We start from the raw sequence: 12,761 nt of genomic DNA, 5'->3' as shown, positions 1-12,761 counted from the left end.
TACCATCCGTAAGGAAGCACATCTGCTTGGTTTTCATGGTCGTGCTGCTGCCCATAAGCCTTTGATCACAAAGTCCAACCGCGCTGCTCGGTTAACATGGTGCAAAGCACATCGAAATTGGACCGTAGATCAGTGGAAACGGGTTCTTTGGAGTGACGAATCAAGGTTCACCCTTTACCGTTCGGATGGCAGGGTCTGGGTCTGGCGTCTACCTGGAGAACGTCTCCTGCTAGAATGCATTGTACCAACAGTCAAGTTCGGCGGAGGTGGAATTATGGTTTGGGGGTGTTTCCCTGGTATGGGCTGGGACCCTTGGTCCCCATTTATAGTAAGCTCAACTCCGATGCCTACTGCACTATTTTGGACGACAATGTGCTTCCTACGTTGTGGCAGTTTTACGGGTTGGACCCCTGTTACTTTCAGGACGACAATGCCAGTTGTCATGTTTCTACGTTAACCAAGACTTGGTATGGTGCCAATAGAGTTCATCGAATGGACTGGCCTGCCCAGTGTCCAGACTTGAATCCTATCGAGAACCTCTGGGACGAGTTGCATCGCCGAATTCGGGGGTGCACTACCCGTGCAAAATCGGTGAAGGAACTTCTATGTCTTCTCCAAGCCGAGTGGAAGAAAATACCACTAGCTGTCATACAAAGACTTGTGGAAAGTATGCCCCGGAGCGTCCACGCTGTAATTATCTCTCGTGGAGGCTCTACCAACTATTGATTTTGAATAATGTTAGTTTTTCTTTTCTATCACAGGTGTCAAATACTTATTGGTAGTCAGTGTATTCTACACTTAAATTTTTAAATTGTTAACTCAACTAACAACTAATGCGTACAGATTAACTAAAGGCATAAAAACCTTTATCGAAATATAAAAACAACACAATTCAATCAAAAAACAAAAAAAATGCAAAATTTACCAACATATAAGAATAAAGAAACTGAGCTCACGGAGTAGGATAACAGGGTGAGTATATATATTTGGTTCGGCCGATTCCAACCAAGAAGGGAGTTGCACAACTGTATGTTATAGCAGTCCCATATACAAAATTGTAACATTCTACGGCTTCTCTTTTTTTAGTTATACGAGATACATACTTACGTACAGACGTCACTAAAAAATATGTTCTGAATCCATTTTAAATTCATTTTACAATCCGTTTCGAAAAAAAAGGGTCCTTTATTCTGGCCATACTTACAGATGTCAAGCAAAAATAACGTTCAGATGGATTCGAAAGCTATCAAAATGGATATTTTTGTTGAAATATGATACCCGAAAATTTTTACGATTACAATACTTCCTTTATTGAAGTTTAAAATTTTAAATCATAAACAATCGACACATAATTCCTGAAAGCTGAATACGAGCAAAATTTCAAATGAATTGCAATAGGATACGCTAGAGAACATTTTAAGTTCTGTAACATAGAGTGGAACCTCTTATCCCAAACAAATCATCTCACGAGCAAATTATCTGAAAAAAATATCGGTTACATATGAGTTCATAGGTTTTTTGAGGTAATCTGTCTCAGTGGTCTTACTCTAATTCTAGTGAACAATCAGAAAACAGCTGAAGAGCCAGAATGTTTTTTAATAAAATTTTTTTACCAACAAAATAAAAAATACGTGAACTAAATTTTAAATTTGAGTTACTAAACATTTATCAAAACATACATAAGCAATCACAATAGTAATGCAAAAGGGATTAGGATTATTCAGTTATGGCAAAGCACACGAGGACTATCTGCCTAAAGGAACGGATGCCTTCGTGGAGGACTTTATAAGGGAAACTGGATCGTATACACGTTACACATGGGGAAAACCACGAAAACGCCCATGCAGCCAGCCCGTTCGCGGGATTCGAACCTCGGACCGAACTACTAGTGTTCAGCGTTTTTACCGCTCGGCCGCTGGTGGGCCCTCATAATGCAAAAGGGAAAAAATTCAAATTTATATTTGTCTTCTAACTGAACTGACTGATTTTCTCGTATTTTGGTTAAGTTGTGCAGACATTTTTGTCTTGCAATATCTGCAACACATTTTTTGGTTAAAACATTGTCAAGCATATTGACAGCCAAATATTTATATTTCAGATTAACATTAATTTCAAATAATTATAATATATTTAAGTTTCTTCACTTTTTTGTGTTCTTTTTACTTCCTTGTACGAAGTAAAAAGGAAGTATTGTAATCGCGAAAATTTCGGTTATCATATTTCAACGAAAATATCGATTTTGACCGCTATCCAATGCAACGTTTATTGCGTGACATCCGCAAGTAAGGACAGAATAAAGGACACTTTCCTCCCCCCCCCGAAAAAAATTATAAAACTGATTTTAAATGAATTCTGAAGATAATTTTTCGAGGCGTCTGTGCGTACGTACGTATCTCGCATAACTCGAAAACGAGTAGCCTCAGAACGTTGAAATTTTGTATATAGGACTGCTCTAACATGTAGATATGCACCTCGTATGTTGGTTGCAATCGCCGCACCAAAGTATATGTGTATAAAATATATATATATATCTACTCTATTACTCGGCTCAGTGAGCTAAGTTTCTTTATTATTATATGTTTGTAAATTGTGCATTTTTTGCTTTAAAAATGATTGAATTATGTTGTTCCTATCTTCCGGTTAAGGTTTTTATGTCTTTAGTAAATCTGCATGCAATATTTCTGGAGTTATCAACAATTTAAAAGTTGTTTAATTTCAGCTAAGCCTAATGAATTTTGCGATGGCGGACATGTTTGTTTACATTTCAAATAGTGGATTTGTTGCCAATCTAGAGAAACTTAGCTTCGCAACAACAAAGATAACGCCTTCATTTATTATTGCCAATTAAATCATGCTTAATCCTTTCTGGAATTTTTTCGAGAAAATAAGTCTTTAAGATTTACTTCGTAATTTTTAATATAGATATTTTGAGATTTTATGTATTTTTGCCTTGTCGGGAAGTGAGAACTGAACTGATTGAATGAGAAATACTGAAATGTCTGTGAAAAACTGTTTCTTTTTTTGTTTTGTTTGTTTAATTCCTTTTATACATCGTTTTAGATTTATTACAGTATTTGAATAATGCATGTTGCAATGATTAGATAATTCTTCAAATTCAATAATTTATATTCATTCTGAGTTATAATATGAACGAAATGTAACGCTGTTAAGTGAACCTAACGCCAGAGTGTCGCTATGGTAAACAAATATAGTGAATTCTAAAGAGTGCATTTATTCTACTGTGGTTTATGCGCTATGGACGAAGTAGATTCAGTCCAATAATTTAAAATGAAATGCAAGGGAAAATGCATATAATTTAATATTCCATAACAAGGAAGTCATGTGGTGTACACATCAGATTTTTCGTTATACCAATACCATAAACAGGATAAATTTAAGGGTTATTAATTTTTCAGTTAAAGTAGCAAAACTACTTGAAAAATACAAAACATTTTCAATCCAAGACGTCCGTAAAATTCGTTATATCCGATTTTACACATCTGGAAGTTCGTTATAATGGCCTAAAATAAATTTTATTGTATAGGAAATTGGAAGGACTATAAAACTATTTCGTCATATACAGGGCTTCGTTATATGAGAGATTCGCTATTGCAGGGTTCAACTGTATGTTGAAATATTTATTCTGAAGTCATAAAGCTGCATTATTTGACATTCAAATATAGTAACTAATACAATATTAATTTTTACACAATAATAATCTTATAAAAAAGAATAAAAAGAATCAATTAAAAAAAATCTGTAAGCTTTCAAATTTTATATTACATCCAAAAAGGCGTTTTTAACGTTTTGTGTGTTACCTTTATTTATTAAATATCATGTTCTTCGCACTTAAATCATAAAATTCAGTTCAACAACAATATTGCAAAGTAATTTCAAAAGAGCATATCTCTAGAATCTCCGATAAACAGTCTCGCGCGCTAGATATATGTATTTTCCTTGTACAGAGTTTTGCCATTGCTCGCTTTGAAATCATTGAGTTTGTTAATAAAAAATTTGTTAGAAACATGAAACAAATATTAAAACAATTCCAAATTCGGGCTTCCAGATGTCCGTATTCGAGTGGAGGACCACGTTATACAAAATTTGATGTCTCTAAGTACCTTTGTTAATTTCTCTAAATATAATGCAGGGCTCTAATATTTGGTGGCAACAGCTTGGAAAGTGATACTCCGTTTACAGTACACCTGCGCAAAATGTCAAAACGAAATTAATAGCCCTTCTTGGCAAATTGACGCTTTGAATTAATAATAATAATAACCATTAGACTAGCAGTAATTTTAACTAAATACATGGGCTGGTTTCACTGATAATTAGTTTCTTTCAAAAAATTACCTTTCTTCCTTTCACAGTTTCGTCCTTCATAACCCTGAGAGCAGATACACTTGCCGTCCCGTTCGCAGACACCTCCATTGACGCAAGTACAAACTGAAAGATAATTAATCACATGAATTAAGTAATAACACATATACACGGTATCTATAGATGTTTAACCTGACTGTATTCATTTGTAACAATCATATTAAAGGTGCAAACTGTGTACAGTATCCCCCCCTTTTTTTTTACTCCTTTTATCGTGCGAAAATCAAAAGGGAAAAATTATAGGATTAATTTAATTTCCGAAGGACGCGGTTACAGTAAAAACATAACTAATGAAAAGCAGCCGTGGATAAACTACAGGTAACGATCACAACATTATTTTTTTAAAATGAACTTACATTCCAATAAGATTACATTGTAATATTAACATTATCAATATCTTCTAAGATATCTTTATTTCTGCTTCCCTGTAACTTGAATATGTATATTTTTTTTATGATAGCAATACTTTGCAATCTAAACATACAGTTTTTATATCTCAGTGTGCATTGCATTTATGTAATTTAACTTCACTATCGTCAAACATACTCCACATCATACGGTACGCATATTTCCGTAAGTGCACATCTGTATCGCCACTGAGGGAGTGGCTTCTAGAATGGACCAATGGGCTTCCAGCAATATTTCTACCAACCCCTTCCTCGGTGGCTATACTGATGTGCACTTGTAAATTATGAATACGGTACTTGTCTTCAGTAGCGGCCTTGGCTAGAAGGTTTACTTGAAATGTTTCCGCATTGACGAAATATAAAAAGTTACCCATCTGCGCATGTGCGAGAAACAAACTAAAAATCTTTTTGTTATCCGTGATTGCATTGTGTCAGTGCAGCAATTTTTCATTTAAAATACTTATTATGCTTACTAGAGTAAAGGTAATCTTCAATCAACGGAAAAAGAAGCTATAACTGATGTTTGAGGCATGATTAGTAGCAATTGCTGAACTGTAACCACCAGAAAGAGTCTGTAAAAAATTAATTTTCCGATATATTTCTATATAAATTTTAGTAAACTGCTAACAAAATTCTAATAGGAAAAATAATAAATAGAATTTTCCAGTGTGTTTTATATAGGTTGCTATTTTTAATAAATTGACGTAAGAAATAAATTCTGTCCAATTATGTTATTATTTTAAATAAATTGCTGACAAAATTGTATTACAGGATAAATAGAAACTTATATTAAATCCCTTCTATATATATACATATATCTATATCTATATATATATAGATATAGATATATATAAGAATTTTAACAGGAGTATTCCTTTTTAATTATTATTGTAATTATATAGAAATAAATACTAATATTAATAAACAATAAACAGAATATTATAGTAAATAAAAATTTGTATTAAATTCCTTCTGTATGTAAGAAATATAAATATATATGTAAGAAAAATAAAGAATATGTAAAAGATTAAATTACGGAAACTAAGTACCGTTTCATTCTAGCGCCGTCGCAGCGCTGTGGTAGGCGTCCCGCGCATGCGCACTAGTCTTTCTTGTTCACTGACTTTCAATTGTCGCCATTTTGGTTGCTCTATGTTGTGTTTTCAGTTTACTGTGCACATTCAAAATGTTTAAGACAATTAATTCTCCCGCTGACTGTGAGATTCGTGCCGTGATTAAATTTTTGAACGCGAGGAATGTTAAACGGGCCGAAATTTATCGTCAAGTGACAGAAGTTTACGGTGAATACGCGATAAGTGATGGAATGGTGAGAAAGTGGGTAAGAATGTTTAATGCAGGTCGAACAAATGTCCACGCCGAGGCTCGGAGTGGTCGGCCTTCTGTTGTCACCGATGATTTGGTAAGGAAAGTTGATGAAGCAATTCATGAGAACAGACGCTTCACAATGACAACTATTTCAGAGGCATTTCCACAAATTTCACGTACTGTTTTGTTCGAAATTGTGTCTGACCGCTTGAATTATCGCAAACTGTGTTCCCAATGGGTTCCAAAAATGCTCACTGATGTTCACAAAACAAAGCGACTTGGTAGTGCCCTGACATTTCTCAAGCGGTACAGTGATGAGGGAGAAAACGTTTTTAACCAAATTGTGACAGGTGATGAAACTTGGGTGTGTCATTTCCCACCAGAATCGAAACAACAATCGATGGAGTGGAGACACACTCATTCTCTGAAAAAACAAAAGTTCAAAGTGACAATGTCATCACAAAAAATGTGCACTGTCTTCTGGGATAGCAAAGGCGTTTTGCTTACTGAATTTCTTCCCAGAGGTGAAACCATTAATGCGGCACGATATTGTGAGACTTTAACAAAACTACGGCGTGCCATTCAAAACAAACGAAGAGGAATGCTCAGTAAAGGAATTGTGTTGCTCCATGACAATGCTCGGCCCCATACTGCTGGTGCCACTCAATCGTTAATTGAAATATAATATATGTTTCGCCATTCGAAGTGTATTATAGCTAAATCATTCCCACGTCTTCCATGTTATTAATCCTGGATTCAAGTGCTTACTTATTTGTTCGAATTTGGATAATAAAGCGAATTCTCACAACTGTCGACCATATTGGAAAACTTCAAAACCACTTTTGGCAACTTTTGTTTTCGAATGATAACAAGATGTATCGACTTCCTACAGTCGGAAATAAAAGCTTCTGTTGCAGGGTAAACTCGAACTTCTTTTACTGGGCTTTTACAGAGCTTTTAGAAGTATTCAAATTAAAATTCAGCTTACCATTTTCACACCATGTTCCAAATTTACCATCTGGACAAGTGGCACAGCTGTCACCTCCATCAGCATGGCATTGTTTACAGGCTTGGTATTTAGGACAAACATCACTTTCTTTCAATTTATTGCAGGGTTTGCAAGTTATTTTCCAGCGATGAGAATAGCTGCATCTGTAAAATGATATTTAAAAGCTGAGAATCATCGAACAATGCAAAACAACTATTCCAAACCTTTTGCTACTTTCAATGCACCCACAACCTCTCTACTAGACACCCATGATCTTGCGATGCACTTATCTGAATATTGAAGTTTTATGATAATTATATTAAGACTCTCTTATTTAATAAGAAGCTTGTTTACAAATAAACTGCATGGGATTGGGACTGTCACCGCCGTCGTATTCGACGTCGCGTCGGGCCGATTCGCCGTCGAGACATATTTTTTTTTCACATGCCTATATTATGCTTATGATACTTGTTTACTTATTGTATATCACTGAATGTATTAAGGGGGCTCATACACCTTAAACCCCTTATGATCTTCGAATATGTGACTGTTGCAAGAATTGAGATAACTTGCTTATTTTAAAAGTAATTACTTCCAACTTTTTATGGCTCACTACATAATATAGCTGCTTTCTGAAATCGTAATCAGAAAGTTTGTGTTGCCACAAATATTTTTGTAATTTAATCCGCTTTGTGACAAAAATTTTCGTCATGTTTCTACCTTGCTCGCACAGTTTAAAATTGTCTGTTGCATTGTTAAATTCCATAGTTTATATATAGCTTTTATAACATTTGGAAAATACTGTAAATCAAAACAAAACTGAGAATTTCATGTTAAATTTTTATTTTATTTGGAGTTGAGTTTATAAAATGTATTTTATTAAAAAATCTGTAATGTTTTCGTGCATAAAATATTTTAATATTAAAATATTTATCAGATTTTTGGTTCAGTTAGAAAATAGTGCCCATATAAAGAATTCCATCCAATTTCAAGTATGTACCATTAGCCATTTTAAAATATCATGCGCGCAAGGTGGAAAAATGACGAAACATTTTGTCACAAAGCGTATTAAATTACAAAAATATTTGTGGCAACACAAACTTTCTGGTTACTATTTTCCAAAATAGCTATATTATGTAGTCAGCTGTAAAAGGTTGGAGGTAATCACTTTTAAAATAAATAAAATATCTCAATTGTTGCAACAGTCACATAATTTGAAGCTCATAAGAGGTTTAAGGTGTATGAGCCCTTATGCTTAATTTTAAAATGCTTAAATTTTAAAAGAAAAAAGCTTTTGTTATTAAACACAGCTTCTAGAAACGTTAAAATATACTGCGTGATATTTAGTTAAATTCAAATCAGTAACTAAAAGCATTCAAAATTAAGGTAAAATATATTATAATTTGAAAATAATATGTAATAATAAAATAAAGCATAATATTAAAATTCAATATAATATAACGTATCATTCATAACGGTTCGGGTATCATATTTCGCCAAAAAGTCAGCTTCCCTGACCCCGGAGAAAGCATGGTTGTAACTGTCCGTCCCTTCATTGGAAAGGCGATTGGGCACACCTATTAGGTGCCTCCATAATAAAGAGACCACTACATCTGGCCTTGTAATAGGTTAATGGACTGAGTTACATTTGTAATTGTTCAGAATCTGCCATTGGGGAAAAAAATATTTCACCGAAAATATCCATTTTGACCGCTATCGAATGCAATGTTTATGCGTGACATCTGTGACGCAAAAATTATGTATTTGCGTGACGTAAGGACAGAATAAAGGACTCTTTTTCCCCAAATGAATTATAAAACGGATTTAAAATGGATTCAGAAGATATTTTTTCGTGACGTCTGTACCTATGTACATATGTAAGTATCTCGCATAACTCAAAAACGAGTAGCCTCAGAACGTTAAAATTTTATATATAGGACTACTATAACATGTAATTGTGCACTTCCCTTTTTGGTTGCAATCGGCTGCCCCAAAATTACTTAAATATATCCACTCTATTACACGGCTCAGTGAGCTTAGTTTTTTTTTATTCTATTGCTAGACCCAAGTGCATTATGGCATGCCATATGCAATAGGATTCTGTGCATTACGTTTCTTGAATAACATAAAACACATAAAATAAATATATGTTTCAGCACATTGGTAAGGAAACCTGATACAATTTATATTTTAAATTGATATTTTAAATTTCATGCAGATGTTATGCAACAATGCTGATAAGTACGAAAAAGACGCAATAAGGCTTATAAACGCGAAAGAGAATAATATAGACGCCTACAAAAAGTTAGAACATAAAAAAGTTGAACTATTAAGTATAAATATAAGCATTATGAGTAATATGTGTAATGCTAATGAGCAATTCTAATAGAGAATGCAATCTTAGTCATCGAGATTTACTACAGGTTAATGCACTTCAATGTAAACATTTTAAGAATACAATTAATGAAATGCAATATCCAGGGTACTTTTTGGAAAGTAATGCAAATCTGGAATGTTTTTAGTGGACAAATCTACGCAGTAAGAAAGGATGTTAAATTTGCAATTAAAAATTTGTGTAATTATGTAATATGCGATCTACCGCTTTTAGTTAGTTATTATTTATTAGATGGCAATACTAAAACGCTATTTTTAAATTCGAATTTGAGGTTAAATGGCAGCAAAACGAAGTGATTAAAATAACAACGAATTTTTGTTCTGCCATTTAAGACATCAATAGCTAACAAAAATCGGTAGATTACATACTACATTATTACTAAAGTTTCTTTAAAACCATTTATTAAAATTGATGTAATCTCTCTCTATTTCAGCTGTATTATTAAATAAGTTCACTCAGTAATTTCAAAAATGAAACTACACCGAAACTTCTCATGGCGACCACCAATGAAAGAGATCAGAAAATAGGAAATTATTATGGTACATACTCTAATTATATTACAGTACTGAACATCGCTAATAAGCATGCAGTATAAGGTAACTGCATTTCATAAGACGAATATTATATTATTATTATTATTATTATAAGGGCAGAGCCCTGATCCTCCTAGCCGGCACAAGCCGGCCGTATAATCAAAAAATAGGATTGGCCAGACAGAAAAATATATATATATATTTTTCTGTCTGGCAAATCCTATTTATATATATATATATATATATATATATATATATATAAGGGGGGACATATAAAGTCCAAAATAAATCTGAATCTCAGTGCTGAATTCCAACTCTATCTTTGTTCGTATTTATAATCTTCATTATTGTTTCTGAAAAATCTTTCAAATTTAAATAGTTCCTTTTAAAATCTTCCTTAAAACTCTTCCTATATTTCTCTCTTGCACTCCGGGTAAGCGTACACTCACCGATGAAGTGCCTGGCGTCCCCAGACCTATCACAAATTAAGCATTTATCATTATTCTGTAGATCGAACCGATTCAAATAAGCCGGGAACGCCCATGACTAGTTAGTACCTGATTTATATCAACATTAATTTAAAATATTCATCTTCTTGTTTAACTTTATATTTTTCATCAACTCTTTTTTTCTTATTAGACGACTCCCAGCAAAAATTCCATTCTGTATAAATCCAGTTTTCCATTTCAGCAATGGTCTTTTTTCTTGAATCTTCGATATCAAAATTATCGTTCCCATCCCCAAGTGCCGCCATTTTAGCAAGGGTGTCCGCTCTTTCATTTCTGACAAGTCCACTGTGTGCTTTCACCAGTGTCATTTAACAATATGTTTTCTTTCAGCTTTTTTAAAGAAGCCTTTTATTTCACTTATCAGTCGATTTTTATAATCTGGTTGGGCGAATGCCTGAAACGCAGGTAGGGTATCGGTATAAATATTTATAAAACATCGAACTGTTAATTTTTTATTAATCTAGTTCAAAGCCTTTGTCAGTGCGTATAGTTCTGCTTGATAAACCGAATTCATTGGTTTATTCTCACGTTGTCTATTTCTACTCCATGAAAATAAATGACCACACCGCTACCCGCTCCGCCATCCATTCCAGAACCATCTGATCAAAACGTGTATTTCGCCACCAGAAGGAAACTCAAAATCATAAAATAATCCAAATCGTGTCATTGGGTGAATAATATCCTCATTCTCATTCTCTTGTTGAAAGGCCTTACTTGTGAGTACTTTATGTCCAATTTCAGTATCTATAATAATTTTATTAGCTAATAGACACTTTTTAATATTATCTGCAACCGCGGATGGTCACCTTAGAAATGTTTTCTGGTCGGGAATAGTAGATGGGAAACGAGAATAGACAGTAAAGCATGTTTAAACTTAAAATAACTGTTAGAAACTTAAAGTAACCTCTACAACATCTTGGAGGCATAGGCTTCTGCAGATGATGACGAGGTTCAAGATGAAGACCTAACGTAACTGAGAAAACAACCCAAAGAATTATATCCAGATGGGGTTGAAGTACTGATGAAACGACGGCACAAGTGTATAAACAATTATGAAGACTATGCTGGGGAACAAAAAATAGTTTTCAGGTGAGTATCTAGCTACGGTTATTTTATAACTGCCTTTTGCGGTTTACTTAATGATTTTCCTTCATATAAAGTCATAAACAATGAAAGGGTGTTTTGATTGAATCGCTGTCCTTTGTCTGACTGCAGAAGTTTAAGTTCCCTCAGATTAATTTCGTAAAAGGAACTGAAGCTCTTGAATCAGACATGACCACACATATCGACGACTTGCACAAGTCGTTTGGCATCGAAACCAGCAACGATTTCTAGAATTCCCTTCTCTCACCGTACGCTTCCCCATTTATTTATCATTTTCTCTTTGGTGATAAATAACTATGCTAAGTTGCAGTAAGGTTTGCTTATGACCCTAGATTGAATTATTTATTTTAAACAGTAACGAGCTTTAAGTAAAGCATTACTTATGGCTAAACTCTTATTATGAAGATTTTTTACTTTTCCATTAGTTCCTTGTAAAATATCACTTCCGGTTTATCATATACAATTAAAGTATACTATGCTGTTCTCAGTCATATACGAGTTTTAAATAGAAGATTTGGGAAGTTTTACATTACTTCACAATATACAGATTTTACGAAAATCTGTTTTGGCAAAGTATCACGTCCCGTTTATCAATTTTTTCCCAAATCTAAAATGTTTGTTCTTATTGACATAAAAGTTTTACCAAAACTAAAACTAAAACCACTATAACCGAAAAGTTTTGGATTATATTTTAATACGGTTTTTCATTAAAATCTCTTATGAGTTTCAGGTAAAGTACCACTTTCGCTTGTGTACTAAAAACTGTGATGGGTTTTAATATAAAGTACCACTTCTAGTTCAGACACACATACACATACTCAGACGTAGACAGATACACAGACATCATTGTCAAAATAGCCAAAACCTGTTATGGGAAGGGTAATAGTATTTGCCTACGTGTTCCGTCATTTAGACACTACGCGGACTAGATCCAGCTGAGAAGCCCCTATATTTGACAAGGGGTGGAACGCCAGTCATTGTTCCCCCAAAGGATTATTGTTCACCTTTCGCTACTCCCCGGGGACCCAGCACAAGATGGCAGACTTTGAAAATTCACATAAACAATGGTATCTCTCGGGCGCGCGGGGTCACCATTCCTGTTCCAAATTTCACAGCGGC

At 34.0% G+C, this 12,761-nt stretch overlaps 1 protein-coding gene across 2 annotated transcripts in view; it reads right to left on the bottom strand.

Annotated features, from left to right (window-relative positions):
* LOC118187151 (limulus clotting factor C-like) overlaps window positions 1-12,761 on the bottom strand; it is a 120,891-nt gene that overhangs the window by 77,971 nt on the left and 30,159 nt on the right. For both annotated transcript variants that reach the window (XM_035357357.2, XM_035357356.2), the window contains exons 3-4: window positions 7,102-7,265; window positions 4,354-4,446 (exon numbers count right to left, since the gene is read on the bottom strand). In XM_035357357.2, coding sequence (XP_035213248.1) covers window positions 4,354-4,446; window positions 7,102-7,265 — 257 coding nt within the window. The remainder of the gene's footprint in view (window positions 1-4,353; window positions 4,447-7,101; window positions 7,266-12,761) is intronic.

This window comes from Stegodyphus dumicola, chromosome 10 (assembly GCF_044657685.1).
Source record: "Stegodyphus dumicola isolate Sdum_Otavi_A_Nest chromosome 10, ASM4465768v1".
Classification (NCBI taxonomy): domain Eukaryota; kingdom Metazoa; phylum Arthropoda; class Arachnida; order Araneae; family Eresidae; genus Stegodyphus; species Stegodyphus dumicola.
The sequence above is the reverse complement of the archived record's forward strand: the minus strand, read 5'-3'. Positions and strand labels throughout refer to the sequence as shown.